The sequence below is a fragment of the Echinops telfairi genome, unplaced genomic scaffold (assembly GCF_000313985.2).
Source record: "Echinops telfairi isolate 266 unplaced genomic scaffold, ASM31398v2 ScPeMD7_25;HRSCAF=90, whole genome shotgun sequence".
Classification (NCBI taxonomy): Eukaryota; Metazoa; Chordata; class Mammalia; order Afrosoricida; family Tenrecidae; genus Echinops; species Echinops telfairi.
The window spans coordinates 193,615-211,242 of record NW_022103922.1 but is presented as its reverse complement, the minus strand read 5'-3'; the positions used below and the strand labels follow the sequence as shown (position 1 = coordinate 211,242).

Genomic DNA, 17,628 nt, shown 5'->3' with positions numbered 1-17,628 from the left:
GGGTCAGAGAGGGAGGCGGCGGCTGCCCTCACTCATGGCAACCTCTGTCTAGGAGGAGAACATCTGCCTGCACTGGGCTGCGTTTTCAGGCTGCGTGGACATCGCAGAGATCCTGCTGGCCGCCAAGTGCGACCTGCATGCCGTCAACATCCACGGAGACTCGCCACTGCACATTGCTGCCCGGGAGAACCGCTACGACTGTGTTGTGTACGTGAGGCCTTGGGGCACGTGAGGACCCTGGGGCACCCTGACTGTCTGAGGGAGATCTTTTCTAAGGCTGGGGAGTGTTTCTTATGTGAAGGTAGCAGCTGTGTTTCTGGTTCAGGGAGGTCATTTCAACAATCCTCACACCTCCATGCCCACTCTGCAAGTGGGCGCTGAGCTCACCCGCTTGCCCAGAGTGGGCAGGCCATGGGCATCGTGTCTTCCTGCCCGCCTGCTCAGGGAGTGTGTGTCTGGTGTCCAGTGGGCGCTGGCCAGGGCGGCACGTGTGCCGTCCTCATGACCTCCACGTGTCTTTCAGCCTCTTCCTCTCTCGGGATTCGGACGTCACCTTGAAGAACAAGGAGGGGGAGACGCCGCTGCAGTGCGCCAGCCTCAATTCCCAGGTGTGGACTGCCCTGCAGATGAGCAAGGCCCTGCGGGACTCGGCGCCCAGTCAGCCCGCTCCAGCGGGGCGGACAGTGAGCAGGTCAGCAGCAGGCCCAGAGCGTGGGCGGCAGGTCCTGGTGGCGCCTTCCTCTCTCTGGCCCTGGCTCAGCCAGCCCTGCAGCAGCCCCCTGTGCTCTCACAGGGACATTGCCCGGGGCTATGAGCGTGTGCCTATCCCGTGTGTCAACGCGGTGGACAGCGAGCCGGGCCCTAGCAACTACAAGTACGTGTCCCAGAACTGCGTCACGTCGCCCATGAGCATCGACCGGAGCATCACCCACCTGCAGGTCCGGGGACTCCCAGCCCGCATGGCCACCCAGGCCACTTGAAGGACCATGGGCATTGTGCGGGTCTAAGGAGGGAGGGGGGCTTTGGTGTGAGGGAGAGGCCTGGGGCTGGGTGTTCCCGGGCATGGGCCGGGCCCTGGACATGGGGGTGTTGGTGCCCTACTCCAACTGGGCCCCCCTTTCCCCTCAGTATTGCGTGTGCATCGATGACTGCTCCTCTAGCAATTGCATGTGTGGCCAGCTCAGCATGCGCTGTTGGTACGACAAGGTGAGCCTGCCGGGCCGGGGTGTGTGTGGTTTGGTGTGGGGTGGTGTGTGTGTGTGTGTGTGTGTGTGTGTGTGGTTGGACCATGTCAGAGCAGCAAGCCCACAGGGAGAGAGGAAGTGTGTCATAAGACCTGGCTTTGTGCTTGTTGTGTGGAGCTGCCCGAGGGGCCGCAAGGCGAGGGGGATGGGCACCACAGCCCAGAGAGAAGGAAGCCGCCAGGCAGAGGGGGTGCTGGGCAGGAGCAGCCTCTGGGCTCTGCAGAGGGGGTCCTGGGCAGGAGCAGCCTCGGCCCCAGCAGATCAGGGAGCCACCAGAAACCAAGAGCCACGTGCTCCGTGGTTCTCAGGCGCGGGCATCTCTGGGGTTGGGGGGTGCTCCCTGCACTCGGCTGAGAGGTGCTTAGGTGTCTGCTGGCAGGGTAGCCCAGGGAGCTGCCGAGTTTGCAAGACAGAAAGGCCACAAGCTGTGTCTGGGTGGCAATCTCAGTGGGCACCCAAAAGAGGGGTCTGGGAAGGCCAGCGGGGGGCAGTCAGCTGCTCTGGTCATCCACTTGGAGACTTTCCATCCAAGCAGCCCACATGTGGCCTCCCCTTGGGCGCAGGCCCAGACGGTGCTCTGGCAGGAAGTGGTCTTTGGATGTCTACCCGGGCCATGCTGGGTGCTGTGCTCCGTCTGAGTGGCGGCCAGCAGCTCTGACCACGAGTCTCCCCAGGACGGCCGCCTCCTGCCGGAGTTCAACATGGCCGAGCCGCCCCTGATCTTCGAGTGCAACCACGCCTGTACCTGCTGGAGGAGCTGCCGCAACAGGGTCGTGCAGAACGGTCTCAGGTAGCACCCCTCCAGACCCATGTGGGACCTGGGCTTCCAAGTTGGAAAATGGCTAGTTCCTGTAGAGATCTGCTCTGCCCAGGCCCTGGTGTGTCTGTGTAGGCAGGAAGCTAGTGTGTTTATCTGGGCATGTGCCCATAGGCCCGTATGTGTGTGCGCTTGTGAGTCTGTTATGTTCAGATGTGTCTGCACACCTGTCTTCCTGTGCGTGGATGTGTGTCCCTGTGCACCTGCCTGTGTGAGTGCTCAGAGAAGTGGTGTACCTCTAACTTTTTCTTCTGGAATCACAGCACCCATTTTAAACGACCCAAACAATTGCTGCCTGCCAATTGGATGTAGATCTGATGCGTAGGCATGAGAAGACATGAGAGAAGGAACGGACTGGGCCCTTTAAGCTAGAAAGCAGACATGAACTTAACGAGGGGCCAAGCGTGTGCTAGTGAGCTCACATGCAGAGCAACGCTGGTGGGGCATGCTGGCATCCTACGCCCTCTGTGGGGACCCTCCTTTCTCCGGCAAGGCTTGCTGTGATGCCTCTAACCGGCCTGGGCCTGCTGGCATGGCCATGCCCTCTGTGGGCTACCTGGTGCCTGCAGCCCAAGGTCTGTTCTCTTGTTTGCTGTGGGAGGGCCTACGCAGAGTGGAGATGTTAGGGGACTTGGCTTCTGCCCACCATAAGTAACCGGAGGGGACAAGGCTGGCATACACACCACCCGCCCACCCTGTTTCCATCGACCAGTCCACCCCCCACCTCCACTCGGGGACCCCTTCAAAGCTGCTGTGCCCAGGAATCGGCCAAACCTTGGTGCGCCTGTCTGTCCCTCACTACATGTGTTCATGACCATCTGCACGGCCACCAAGGAGAGGCGGGCCCACAGTTCCTGGGGGTCCCTGTCCTCATGAGGTGTGCTGGCCCTGAGCACCCCTCCCTTACTGCACCCTACTGTGAGCAGGGGTCTGAGGCAGGGGGTGCACCCAGGGGACGTCCCACATGCATAATGCCTGTTTCTTTTCCCTGTCTGTGTCTCATGTCGGGAGCCCATGGGAGGCCCTGGTGCCAGGCGATTCAGCAGCCACGCCAGCCCCTCACGCACTGTCTGCTTCCAGGGCTCGGCTGCAGCTCTACCGGACGGAGAACATGGGCTGGGGTGTACGGACCCTGCAGGACATCCCCCTGGGCACCTTCGTCTGCGAGTACGTGAGGCCCAGCCCTGCCCCGCCCAGGAGCAAGTCCCATCCTCGGGCACCTGGGGTAACGCCCATCCTGCGTGGTTAGGACAGGGTGGGAGGAGAGGGCCTCCCAGGTACCCTGAGGACGTGGTCTGCTGGCCGGACAGGCCTCTGGATGCCATTGCCTTGCAGTGTGAGCAGGTTGCTGTCGCTTGGTCCAGCATCTTTCAGTCATAGGCAGGGACCCTGTGGAGAGGCCAATTCGGCTGGTGACCAGGAGTCCTCTGAGCTCTGCACACCCGTCACGGTGTCGGCTTCCTTGCTGCCTCCCTGGTGTGCGGGAGTCCAGCTCATGCTGGGCAGCACCCTCTCGGCCCGAGGCTGACAGAAAGACAGACAGGTCCTGTGCGGCTGTAACCGCTCTGCTGGGCGCAGAGGGAAAGCCGGCTGAGCTTCTGCACGTCCGGCGGTACTTGGGGTTGGGTTCCCTGCGGTTCTTTGTTCGTCCGTTCACCCTCTTCCTGCAGGTACGTCGGGGAGCTTATCTCTGACTCCGAGGCTGATGTCCGGGAAGAGGACTCCTACCTCTTTGACCTTGACAATAAGGTGGGTAAGACCGGGGCTTCAGGGCAATGGTGAGTGAGGGGAGACGGCCTTGAGACGTCAGCACAGAAGACGGGTCCTCAGGCCCCAGTGCCGGCTCCGTGCTGTGGCCGGAGGATGGGGCGTCCTCAGCAGGGTTGGCAGACAGCACACCGCTCGCTCTAGGCCACACACTGCCCGCTTTCAGCTGAGCTGGGCTGGGCAGTCCATGAGGTCAGCCTTTGAGTGGCACTGCTGGTGGAGAATGCTGGCGCTGCGGGGACGGATGCATCCCGAGGAAGACTGCCCGTCCGATACATTGATGTTTGGCGAAGCAGAGAGTCAGCAAATACGGGGTGGGGCTGTGTGTGTGAAGCAAGTGGACATGATAGCTACAGCAGTGGGCTGAGACATCCCAGGGTTGGAGAGAAGGGGCTGGGCCACCAACGTTGCATCAGGGCTAGCAAGGTGGTTCTGTCACAGCATCCTCCTCTGTCACGGGAAGACCCAGGCTGACTCCAGCCCATGCCCGTCACGTGCAGTCACTGCCCATCAGCAGAAGCTGGGTGCTGCTCAGCGCCAAGCAGGTCTCAGCAGACCTGCACTGGGGACAGAGGCCTGGTGATCCTCCAGAAACCGGGCTCTCGTCCAGCACCGGGCACCACCTTTGTGTGGGATGTCCGTGAGCCTGGTGGGTGAGCCTGATGCCCCCATGCACGAACGTTTCAGAGGCAAGGGCCGATGGCCCTGGTGACAGTGACTGCTGCAGGACGTGAGGGCAGGGTTTCTCTGCCACGCTCAGTGTGTCCACTGGGGCCGAGGGCACACTCCAGCTTTCCCCACACAGTGGGGAGTGCCTGGATTGGGTTCTTGTGTGGGGAGAGCAGGACCGTGAGGCAGAAAGTCCAGGGAAAGGAGGCAGCCTGTGCATGTTGGTCCTGGTGAGGGACACGGAACGTGCCGCGGCCTTTCAGAACAAACGGCTCCATCTAGGGCAAAGCACGCCCAGAGTGCTCTGTAAGAGGTGAGCATGCGGGGCTTCGCCTCACGGACTTTGGATGTGTTGTCGGGAGAGACCTGTCCCTGGAGAAGGACGCCGTGCTTGGTAAAGTAGAGGGGCAGCGACAGAGGAAGGCCCTGGACGAGGTGGACGGACACAGTGGCTGCTGCAACCATGGGCTCAGGCGAGGGGACAGTTGTAAGGATGGCGCAGGCAGGACTGGGAACTGTTTCATTCTCTGGAGCAGAGGGTTGCTATGGGTTGCAGCCAACCTCACGGCACCTGACCACACGCACGCAGGCTCGTACTCTGACTGCACGCGCATAGGCAGGCTCATACGCGCCATTAACCTGGAGCCATTTTCTCAGATACAGATCAGATTTTGTTTGAGTTCTTTTCAGTTTCAGAATCCTTTTAGTTTACCCTTGGATTTGAGGTGAGCAGCTCTAGGAAAGGGGTTGTTGGCTCCTTGCTCCTGCTTGGTCCTTGACCTCCCCTCCAAGTAACCACGTATGTGAAGTGCATCATGTATGCCCGTGCCCCGCCCTCGCCCTCGCCAGGGGCAGTCCCCTCCTCAGTCGTCCAGAGCCTGCTTCATTCGGGCCAGGCCATTTCCACCTCCGCTGGGGTCGTCCACACAGTCTGCAGGGCCGAGTCCTCTGTGCTAGCAGCCCCTCTGGACCCTGTCCATGTGGCTGTCTTCTGGGTTTGCCCCATGGGGGTGACAGTGGCGCACATCTCAGGGCAGGACTCCCCGTTGGGCCCTCCTGCAGCTATACCTTCCTCTGAGCATCCCTGACCATGACCCAACTGGGTGCTTTGGCCAGGCCTGAGCTGCGGCCCTGGCTCTGACCCTAACCCTAACCCAGCTGGAGTGCTCCGGCTAGGCCTGAGCTGCAGCCCAACCCTGACCACAACAGGTGCTCTGGCAGACCTGATTGCCTCAGGACTGACTCTAACCCTAACCCCTCAGGACTCCACCCTGTGGCAGCTGGGGCTCTCACCGTGGGCTGCAGACCACTCTCGTGTGCCAGGCCTTCCTGCCCTGCTGCTCATGCCACTGCCTCCAGACTCAGGGCAGGTAGCCTGGTGGCGGCCGGTGACTGAGTTCATCCCTGCACCTGGCAGCCTGTTACAGCAGGACCCTGAGTTCCTGTGACCTTTGGGGTTGCTACCTGCGGCGAGTTTCTGGTTAGGGTCAGCACGTTTTGGGTTTAGATTTGGCCATGAAGTGCTGCCCGTCTGCTGCCCACCTGTGGGTGGACACCGTGGCAGCCAGGACTGGACTTGCCCTCAGCTGCCCAGTACCCAGCTGCGAATCAGTGCAGTGGCCAGAGCAGCAGCTGCCCTCAACTGAGTCCTACGTGCTTGATGGCTCTTTCACACTCGGGGCAGGTGCGACCACCCTTCTGTGGTCACGGTGTGGGAGCCCGCCCACTCCCAGTGCCCTGTGGTTCAGGGATACTGGGAGACCTTACTGAGGTGGTGGGCTTGTCCCTTGGTTGTGGGTCTTCTGCTGGCAACCACCCAGACAGGGGCCATCCTGCCCTGTGGAAGCCCTGCAGAGTCTGAGGCCTATGCCCTTGCCCACCCCCCAGGACGGCGATGTGTACTGCATCGACGCGCGCTTCTATGGCAACGTGAGCCGCTTCATCAACCACCACTGCGAGCCCAACCTGGTGCCTGTGCGCGTCTTCATGTCCCACCAGGACCTGCGCTTCCCCCGAGTTGCCTTCTTCAGCACTCGCCCCATTGCAGCCGGCGAGCAGCTTGGGTAGGTGGGGAACCAGGTAGGGGGTGCCCTGGGAGTGAGGGATGTGGAGGGCCTCCTGTGTGTTCACATGTGTAGCAGTGTGTCTGTGCGCGTGCTCGGGCACGGCGTAGGAGGTACGAGGCAGGCTGCACAGCACAGGGTGAGCAGTGAGCTGAGGGGTCTCAGCGGAGCTACTGTGCTTACAGGTCACACAGATGAAAAGGGGTCCCCCCCTCCCCAGGAAGAGCTGGCTCCCTGGCTCTTCCCCCCAACCGCCTCCTGATTACTGTACCCCCCCACATGGTCCCATCAGTTGGTGTGGGGTCCAGAGTCCCCTAGGCAGGGTTTGCTAGGGGATCCCATTGTACCCACAGAACAGGAACCCCTCGATGTCCTGTCCCGAGCCCTGGCCTCTCCTTATACCAGGGATGTGTGTCTGTCTAGAAACAGGTGATCGTGTGGTCAGGAGAGGGACTGACCCAGTGAGGGGGGTGTGGGTAAGGGCTGTCCATGGGGCTGGGGGTGAAGTAGTGGTCTATGTGAGTGGGGCAGGAGTGGTCTACGTGAGGCAGGGGTGAAGGCAGGGTGAGGGTTCCTGGTGGGATGGCCCTCCCTGTCCCTGTCCCTTGGTCCCTGGCTCTGCTGGCCTATGTAGATGTGATACTGAATCCTACACCTGGTGGCAGTGCCACATGCACAGGCCATCCCAGGGATACCTTCGTCTTCAGGCCAGCTGGCATTGGAGACAGTGTAGGTGGCGTGCCATGCCTGCGGGCCTGTGGCTGGGCAGGGGAGGTGTGGGCACCTGGGGTCCAGGGGGCCCACCTGAGTGCAGCCACTGTCCCCCAGGTTTGACTACGGGGACCGCTTCTGGGACATCAAGGGCAAACTGTTTGGCTGCCAGTGCGGCTCGCCCAAGTGTCGGCGCTCGAGCGCGGCCCTGGCACAGCGGCAGGCCAGCACAGCCCAGGAGGCCCAGGAGAACGGCCTGCCAGACACCAGCTCCTCTGCTACCGCGGACCCGCTATGAGGGCAGGTGGCACAGGAAGCTCCAGTGCACAGTACTTTGGGACCCCGCTTGGAGGGCAGCTGCCACTGAGGAGGAAGGCCGGGGCATTGCCTGCTCGGGGTCTGCCGAGTTCCCAGGTGAGCTGCCCTGTGGGACGCCTAGCAGCCAGGCTGTGCTCAGGCTAAGTGGGGACCTTGGGTGGCCTCTGTGCCCCCGCCTGCCTCCGAGCCACCTTCGCTTCAGGGCTCCCATCCTCCTCTGGTTTCTGATGCCCGCCAGCTGACAGTGTTCTCTGGAAGAGGCTTGTGCACGCCGCCAAAGCACCGTCTTGCTGCCACCAGCGCCGTCCTCGAGGGGAAGACGGGGGGCTGCCAGCCTCGTCCTGTCTGCAGCCTATGAGCAGGAGAACCTTGCAAGCCACTGCGTGGCCACTGGGACACAGCCTTGGTTTCTGAGTCCCTCGCGGCGGTGACAGGACATCCGCTGTGTTTCCTACCGTGACTGAACATGAGGACAGACGGACTAACAAAACAAACAGACAGACATGGTGCTGACCTGGTGTGGTTCTTACTCACCTCGTGAATTATCAACTGTACATGAGAACAAAAGGGGTTTTAGAAAAAAATGCAGGAAATCCGTTTTTTAAGATGTTAGTCTTGTAGTGTGAATAAATTTGCCATCACCTTTTGTGTGGTGGCCACAGGTCACATCCTTTTTTTCTGCATATATCTTTTTAACTACTGTAACGAGTGCGGTAACCGTGACGTTTTGTGCTACTCTTCTACGCAGTCACGATGCGGTCATGTTTATTTTTTCTGTTAAGATGTTTTTGACAGTTTCAAGAGCAGTCTTTTGGCTCCGACCATTTCTTGTTCTGTTTTCAATGAAATCAATAAAAAAAGGACTTTCAGCGAGGGTTTCATGGTGACGTCGTGTCTCGGTGGCTCCTGCTGCCCGAGACGTCAGGGCAGACCATGGGCCCCAGGCCTGCCCGGGTCACAGCCCACGTCACACTGCAGCTTCTCCCCCCGGATGCACCACCTGAGGGCAGCCACCTCTCCAGGCAGGTATCTGTTGCATGTACACGGCATACATGTGTGCCTCTGTACACGTATGATGTGTGCCTCTGTACACATTTGCACACAGGTTTGTCCACAGGATTGCACATCTGTACCTGCACAGTTCTATGTGAAAGCATGTGCACGTGCTTCCATGTGTGTGAGTCTGCCTATGCCTGCATGTGTGTGCAGTATACATGGCTGCAGGAACACGTTTATACATGTCTGGAAGTACATGCATTTGTACACATGTGTATCTAGATTCATGTTAATGTTTGCATGTTAGTACTTGCACATGCATGTGTACATGGGGGGGTCGTGAAATCTGTCATGTGTCCCTGTACATGGGGTTGTCATGAAATCTGGGGGGGGAGGGGTGCTGTGTGTCTGTGCTCCTGTGCATCTCTGTCTGTGGCCTGAAGGGGCAGTACCAGTCCTGGAGACCCTCTCTTCCTCCTGCATGAACAGCATGCCTGGGCCTGGTGGCAGGGTTGCCAAGAGCTGGGCAAAGGTTTTCCTGTGCCCTGCAGCTCTGAGGAGGGTGACCAAACGCATGGGTGCGAGGAGGTTGGATCGGACAAACGCCTGCTCCTCAGCTCAGCCTAGGAGCCTTCCAGCGGTGAGGGGGTTAGATGGGATCAAACAAAACTCTCCACTGCCATCATGGGTCAGGCCACAGGCACACGCTGCCCGTAAGGCTCCACTGGACAAGACTGTGGCCCTCCCTGGACCCTGCGCCCAAACTTGCCTTTAGGGCAAGGCTGACCTGGTCCCCAGAGGGAGCACGGACACTCTGAGGAGTAGCATGGCAGCCCATGAGATTATGTAGAGCAGTTGTGACTCGTGCACTTTGTCAAGTTGGAAGGCGCACTGAAGCAGGTGAGTGATGAACAGGTGCGCTGAAGGGCAAGTGAACCAGTTGGGCAGGTGCATCTCAGCGAGCAGGTGAATCCTACAAGCAGGCGAGCCCAAGCTCAGGTCAGGGAGCACAGGGCTGGTTCTACAAGGGAGTGGCCCTGGCCCTGGATGCAGGCCACTGGTCCAAGAAGAAGGTAGTCCTGGCCACAGAAAAGGCCACTTGCTCTCAGGAGGGTTTGGTGTCGGCCTACGCCAGCTTATTGCCATTTCCCTCTGGTGAGTCTCAGTGAGTGAAGATGGGTCAGAACCTAGCTGGGCTGAGGGTTCCCACTGGAACTGGGGTCCCAGAACTCCACACAGAATGGGACCCTTGAGACACAGGTGCACAGGACAGTCAGGGTTGGTCCATAGTTGAGCATGGGCCCTTCTGTCATCTCAGGGTCTCAGCATGGTCTAAGTCCCCCAAATGATACTCAAGAGCGCCCCACCTGTTGTGAAGACCGTAGGGATCTGTAGTGCTGGGGGCACCACCCTATGATAGGGGAGCCTGGGGTCAAGGGTGTAGGGTGCTGGGGGAGGGATGGGTGTAGGGCAGGCAGGCGTGGAGGCTGCTCAGGCTGGTTGTGCTTGTTTCTGGTTGGTTTGTTGACAAAAATCTATCAGCTGGAAGGAGTAGGAATCCTTCCTGGGGTTCCCTGAGCCTGGTGAGGATCCACCTTGTGAGCCTCTCCTGCCCAGGTCTCATGCCAATTTCAGCAGATGTTGGGTACTTCTGATAGCAGGCACCGGTTACTGCTGTGCTAGTGTGCCCGTAGGTGTTCCAATTTTCCAGCCAGAATCACAGACTCCCCTGGGTGTGGTGACAACCCCAGGGGAAGGTCAAAGGCAGGGCATCATGCACCTTTGGGGTACGTTTCCAAAAAAACATGCATTAGACGCATGCCTCGATCCACCAGCTTCACCTCTTGGACTTGTACAGGGTACTCCACACGACGACAACACCGTGTGCATTCTTTTGCAGTGCACACGGGACATACTCAAAATAGGCCACAGCTTAAGCCACAAAGCACACCTTCATAAATTCAAAAACAGTTGAGGTCTTATGATTCATATTCTCAGATCACAGCTCCAGGAGACACACAGTTCTGCCTCCACCTTACCGGGTACACTGCCCCACACTCAGTTTAATTGGTTGAGCTTAATTCTACTATGTACGTTTCCCAGCCATATAGAGTGAAAATGGCCTCTTGGTGTATTCCTGTGTACTTCCTTGATTCCAGACAAAATTGGCAGCTGGATTTTACTTTTGTGTGAGTTACTTCTATACAAGATTCGGTCCCGAGCTCTCCATACGCGCTTGCTCTGTATTACAGTTCTGGGTTGCTGGCTGTCGACAAGTTGGCTGCAGCACATGGTGGCCTTCTGCATTGACCCGGCAGCATTACCAGCCTGGCTGCACCTCTCTGATGAGATTTCTGAGCCATCGCCGGGGATATGGTGACAACCGAACTTGTTATTGCTGGCTCTCTACCAACCGTGATGCCCTGTGCTGGTGATTGTTACCTGATGGTGTGTCCATGTACGCAAGATGCAGTCAAAGGGTCATTCCGCTCGCATTTCTTATGAGACGGGTTTGTTCATTCTCCTGGAAGCCCAGGAAATAGACTATGTTCTTTTCCAAAACAACAAAGGTGTCATTTTTTCAGTCTCCGTTTTTCCTCGTCCAGTGTTCACATGGACCTGAAGCGGTTGAAAGGACTATGGCTTAGCGCAGGTGACCTTTAGTCATCAAAGTGGCATGTTTGCTTTGTATAACTGTCACGTTGTCTTTTGCAGCAGATTTGCCCAGTGCAGTCAACGCACCGTTCTGGAGCCTTAATGGCCCCTCAAGGGAGTGAAGCTCTCCCTCTGTTCATTGGGATGATGCTGGTCCAGCTGTGAGAACTTTTGTGTTCTTTATTCTGGGGTGTAGGCAAGGAAGATTGTGACATTCGCATGTCACAGATTGTTAATGAATCTTCTTCCAATCCTCTGTTCTTCATGCAGCCCAACCTCTTGGATTATTTTATCCACAAACAAACTGGGACGGTCGGTGAAAGGGTACGGTTGTGAGGCACGCCTTTTCTAGTGTGGAGCCATGTGGTATCCTTGCTCCACTTCAGTGGGGCCTCTGGATCCTTGTACGGATTCCACGTGGGTACAGTCAAATGTTCTGGAATTCCCATTCTTAATATGCTTTTATGTGGTGAGGTTTGCCATGTAATTTCTGGTTGTGTATCATATTTAGAAAGGCCTCCATCCCCAAGATTATAAAAATATCCTCCAGTGCTTTCCATAGTATTTTATTTTTGTTTGGCTAGAATCTAGTAGAATTTTTTTGCACACAGCGCAGAGTAACACGTAGGTTTTCTTTAGCGCAGTGCATCAATAAGGCAACTGTGAAAGGAATGGCAGAAGGACTCTGCCGCAGTGTGCATAGACTTGTTCCCATCGAAGCGTGTGACTGCGTCTGGGGTCACAGGATGGCTGCAGACAAGGTTTCTCAGTCCCTTGTCCTGGGCTTCTTAGGGCGCCTTAAAAAAACAGGACACACTTTTTTGTGCCATGGGGGAAGGAATTTGAGATCAAGGCTAATGCCAAAATTTTAAGGATACCCAAGTGGCTAGCTTCCTAAATAATCGAAGTTTTTCAACAGTCTTTTGGGACATGTCCACCTAAAGCTGGATTTTAGATGGATCAAGCAATTTAAGGTCTGCGAGACCTCAAAGAGGAGGCAGGAGGAGAAGGCATTCCACCGCGGTGAAGGAAGAAACTGGCTGGCGTCCGAGACCTTGGTCCGACCGTCGCTGTCCCAGCCACTTGGGTTCGCTCTCATGTGGCTCTACCGTTTTCAACTTTAAGCAGACTTCTTGTTCTCAACCAGTCTTCAACTCGGGGGTTGCCAAACGTGTGATGGCCACTCACTGACAGCTAATCTTTCCACCAGTCCATTAAGCACGCATGAAGTTAATGACAGTCTTTTCCAATGACTCATAACCAGGGCGACTCCAGAACCTACCCCCTCCGTCTCAGAGATTTCTAAGGCCCATCAGCAGCGGCTTCCAAGGAGATCTGCTGGGCCACTTGAAGGTAAGAAGCTCACCTCATAGTGGCGGCAACATTTTTAGGATTGTCAGACGGACACAGGGTGATCATGGGAGAAATTATCAGGGAAAAGCTTAAGGACATTGAAAACGACTTTGGTGAGAAAAGGCTAAAAGGTTGCCCGGAGGAACTCCTTCCCGTCCCCATAGCGCCTGCCCGCTCTCAGCAGGAAGCAAAGGCTGTCAGGTGAGAATGCACCTGAGGCCTTACCCGCCCTCGGACTTCTTTTCGTTCCTCATACTCAGCACATTGAAAAAGGGTCCTCCCTTGAGGATCCTGAAACTGCTGTGTTGATGTCCTTAAGTGAAGAGCACAAACCTGGGGGGAGGGGTGGGGGAGCGTCGGAGAGGTGGACCCGCTGCCTTCAGAAGTGTGCAGACCCAGGGCCGGATATGTTGAGAACCAACAGCTTTGTGGTTTGGCGTTTTAGTTTAGCAAAGATTCCTATGATTTTGTACTTTTTGAGAAGCCCTCATACGATGAGATACACAGCTCTTTGGTGTATTGCTTGCGCTGCAGAGAGTGTTTGACTTATATAAAAGATGACCTAGAAGATAAGGAGGTTTCTGTCCCCGGGGCATTATCTTCTGTTTCTTCCCTGTCAGTCCCCACCTGAAAGACAACCCCTTCAGACTTCCTGCCCGATGGGGCAGCTTTTACTGTTGGCACACGTAGATGGCACAGTACGGAAGGCTCTCTAGTTGAGTCTTTTGCTTAGATTTCATTGCTCACATTTTGTGGAACATCAGTGTATTTATTGCTGGAGAGAATTCCACACCACGGCTGTATCAAAATTTGTTTACTGAGTCTCCTGTGGGTGTATATTTGGGCTGTTTGTAATTTTTGTTATCAGTAAATGTATGCCCATTTTGGTCATACATTTGGTACACGTGTTTCTGTTGACCTAGAGCGGTGCCTGCCGATGGAGTGGATTACTCACATGGCACGTGGATGTCTAACCTGAGAAGCAGTTGGATGGAACATGGGCACTGTGGTCAATTACATAATTTTCATGTCAACTTGTTAAGTGTAGAGGTGGAGTCTAGCCTGTCAATCAGGTCAGAGCCTGGTGATGCTTCCTTGTGGGCGTGGCCTTCTCATGAGGATTCTGGGAACTTCCTCTCTTTCTTCCAGAGAGGTGGACCACACTCTCTCTGCTTTGCCTTCGTTGACAAGCCATCTGGAGCAACCCTAAGGCCTGAGTAAGCCCTGTGGCAGAGAGCTGTGCCAGCCCTGTGATGCTTCCACTGCTAATGGATCCACCGCCACTCTTCCCCCACCCGGCTTGCACTCTGCATCATTGCATGTCTGAAGAGAGATTTATGGACTAATATCAGACTTAAGGAATTGATCTGGACCGGGCTGGGGTGTTTTCTCAAGATACAATTGGTCTTTGATGTAAAGCTCTCACTTACGCACATATGGGTGTCTCTGGATTTGTTTCTCTAGTCAACCTGGTCTGACACAGGCACCAGCCTGCGAGGAGAATTCCTGGTGCTCCTGGCACCTCTTCCGTCTCCTGTCTGTAGACATTCTCAGGAGTGTGTGATGGATTCTCATTGTGGTTTTCATGTGCATTTCCCTTGGTTGGAGCCCGAGTGGACTGTTAGCCTCAGGGCTGGCAGTTCAAACCCACCAGCTGCTGTGAGGGGGAAAGAGGAGACTGGTAACTTCCACACAGATTTCCAGCCTCAGAAACATTACAGTGTTGCTACGCGTTGCGGCTGACTCAATGGCAGGGGCTGGTTTGGGTTTTAATTATATTATGTTGAGGTTCTTTAGGACCTCTTACTGAATTGTGGGAGTTCTTCTGATAAAAAGCCCCTTGTCAGGCATAGAGTATTAAATACTTTCTCCCTTTCTGTAATTTGTGCATTTTCCTTAGATCTAAATGTTAATAAAAACTAGTTTATCTCCCCCCCACCCCTTTTCTCTTGGTATGTTCTCTATTTGAGGTTTTTAAAAATCTACCTCAGCTTTGAGAAGACATTCTCCTGTTTTATGCTTTTAGGTTTTATATTTGGTGTACAACTTACGTTCATTTTGTGTGCATGGAATCTAGTCGTTCTCAGGGTTTGTTTTTCTCACAATGATTTCTCTGGTTGTCCCAACCACCTCTGCTGTTTTTTTGTTTTGTTTGAAAAGAAAACCGATTTCCCTCTTCCGATTGATTTCCTTCCATAGTACAAGTTGGCCTGGGTATGGGGACTCCATTTCTGGACTGTTCCCCATCGAGTCTCTGTTCCCATTTTTTTGGTCATGCTGTCTATTCCTGTATCTTTATTTTAAGTATCAAGATCACATGTGGTTTAAGTCCTCCAATTTGTTGTTATTCTTAAGGATAATTATTTGACTTTTTTTTGTTGTTGTTGCCATTTTAAGCCCTTTGAATTTTTATATAAATTTTCGAGGTGCCATACCAATTCCTAACAAATAAGCTTGATGGAATTTTTAAATAACTTTTAAGTCAGTGTCATTTAAACAATGATATCACCTTGCACCAGCTCCGATAGAAGAATTTTTGAAATAAGGTAAATGCTGCAGAGAATGTGGAGAGACTGGAACCTTTCACAGTGCTGGTGGGATTGCAGAACCGCACGGCCACTGTGAGCACCACGGCGCTGCTTTCAGCAAATGGGACAGACGTCCTGTATCACCTAGCAATCTCTGCTCCACATATGCTCCCAAGAAGTCAAGAACAAACCTGAACAGATACGTGTTCGTCCATGTTTATGGCAGCACTCGCAGCAAGAGCCCAAAGACGGGTGCGAGCTACACACCTGTGTGTGCAGGATGGACGAGGGACTGCTCGGTGCATACGACAAACTCGCTTGAGCACCTCACCTCCCGGAAACGACCGTGCAAGGGTCACAGACCTGAAGACACGGGGTTGGATGGATAGCATAGCTAGTCAGCCTCTAAGACAGATACGGTGGGAGACCACTATTATAAAATTAAAATTTGCTTTTCACACCAAAAGAAGCAAACTTTGATGTAGGGGCAGTGCCAAAGGGGGAGGGAGGGAGGAGAAGTTTTTGTTCGTTTTCTAATTTCACTGTAGTAAGTGCCATAAAATATTTGCTAATAAAAAGAACTTCTAGATAAGCCTTATTGAGGCATGCTGTACATAACAGACCCCTGCACTGTGTCTCCTGATGAATTCACACAACACCGGAACCGCTTCCATCAGACCGAGCTCCTCAATGGTTGGTTAGCCATTTGTTCCTCCTTCGAAATGTTCTGATTCTTTGCCCAGGTTTACACTGGATTATTTGTCTCTGTGAAGTTGTCTGAGCTTTTTGTATGTTCTAAATACAATATATGGCGTATTGACATGCAATACCTGAGGCTCATGAAGTGTTCCCTGGGGGAAGCAGTGAAATAACAAGAGTAGGTGCCCCCATCTTCCTGCAATGCAGTGGGCCAAAGACCCCTCCTACTAAGCAGCTGGAAGGACCCATTGCTCAGTCCCTCCAGGTGGCTGGGGCCAAACAAAAGGGAAGGAGAACTGGGTGGAAGCAGATCCTGGAAGTAGGGGCAAGAGAAATTGCACAGACTTGCCTGATGCAGTCTACAGGAGACCCCCCCAAACCACCAAGCTGCACCCAGGAAGAGAGAGGGTGACACCTCAGAGCAGGAACCTCACCTAACCCAGCACTGTGCTCCGTGGGCTTGGTGCACACTTGTAAGTGTGGGGTGACCATGCCTGCGCTGCACTGGCCAGTCTGCCAGGCTGCACAGCCTGGACACCACATTGCGAGGGACTATGTCCCAAGGGCTCAGCGTTCAGTTTGCTCGCTTGGCTGTGATGGATGGCAGTGGTCTAGGATGACTCGTCCTCCACAGACCAGGCGCCACAACCTGCTCAAGTCTATCCAGGCCACAGTGGCCAGGTGACCTCTAGACCTGTGAGCTCAGGCTCCGAGCCACCGGGCCCACAGTCCCCTTCACTCCCCTCCTACAGGTTTCCCAGGTCTGACAATCTGATGGCTAGCTTGCCCCACCCATGAGTCACCCAGGTGTACAGTCTCCGACCCCAGGGAGGGATGGGGGCCACCTCAACGTGTGTGCCATGGTCCTGTGGGGCCATCTGGTCAGTGGGTTCCAGATCTGAGCAGGACTCAGCCCAGAACCTGCATTGAGTTTGGACTTATTGCCGGAGGGAACTGCCTCAATCCCCGACCCTTGGCCTGATGCCCCACTTCTGCATGTTACGCACGTCCAGGAACATAGATCACCAAGTTCCTTCAAACCTGCTTCCCTGGGCGTTAAAAAGCCCAGCACTGTGACCAGCTGCTGCCTGCACTTCTTGATGAAGCTTATGCTGCCTGCCCAGCCCCACCCAGTACCTTTCCCAGGGCCTCAGGACAGGTGTCCCTGGCAGGGTCCTGGGGTCTTCTTCAGGCCTAATCCTCTGGAGTCTTACTGCCTCATAATATGCTGTTCATATGCTGGCTCCTTCAGTCTCTTTTATCCAGCCTCCAGCCTCACCCACTAATCTTACCCCTAACCCAAGGAAATTTGATCAATACAATTATTACTCAAATTTATGCACCAACCGTGAAAACTAGTGATGCAGAAATTGAAGAATTCTACCAGTCTCCAGATGGAAATAATCAAACATGCAATCAAGATACATTGATGATTACTGGTGATTGTGACACAAAAGTTCCTCAACAAAGAGGAAGGAACAGTAGTTGGAAACTATGGTCTATCACCATAGATAGACACGAAGCTGGAGATTCTCATGATAGGATTTTGGAAGAGCAGCAACTTGTTGATGGAAAACACCTTTTCCCTGCCAACAGCACAAAAGGCGAGCATACATTTGGACCTCTCCAGAGAGAATACACAGAAATCAGATTGACGACATTTGCGAGAAGAGATGGCAAAGAAGCTCGATATCCGCAGCTGAAACCAGGCCCGGATCTGGCTGTGGACCAGTCCATCAGTTGCTCGTATGGAAGTTTACTTGACGCTGAAGAAAATTTAAGTCCATGAGAGCCAAAAGACAACCTCG

The 17,628-nt window shown here is 54.9% G+C and overlaps 1 protein-coding gene across 6 annotated transcripts in view; it reads left to right on the top strand.

The window, feature by feature from the left end:
- Positions 1–8,458, top strand: part of EHMT1 (euchromatic histone lysine methyltransferase 1) — a 114,806-nt gene extending 106,348 nt beyond the window's left edge. For all 6 annotated transcript variants that reach the window (XM_045289156.1, XM_045289158.1, XM_045289157.1 and 3 more), the window contains 9 exons: positions 53–207; positions 524–691; positions 794–938; positions 1,129–1,206; positions 1,919–2,034; positions 3,142–3,228; positions 3,732–3,810; positions 6,385–6,560; positions 7,389–8,458. In XM_045289156.1, coding sequence (XP_045145091.1) covers positions 53–207; positions 524–691; positions 794–938; positions 1,129–1,206; positions 1,919–2,034; positions 3,142–3,228; positions 3,732–3,810; positions 6,385–6,560; positions 7,389–7,569 — 1,185 coding nt within the window. In that variant the 3' untranslated portion in view covers positions 7,570–8,458. The remainder of the gene's footprint in view (positions 1–52; positions 208–523; positions 692–793; positions 939–1,128; positions 1,207–1,918; positions 2,035–3,141; positions 3,229–3,731; positions 3,811–6,384; positions 6,561–7,388) is intronic.
- The last annotated feature ends 9,170 nt before the right edge of the window (positions 8,459–17,628 follow it).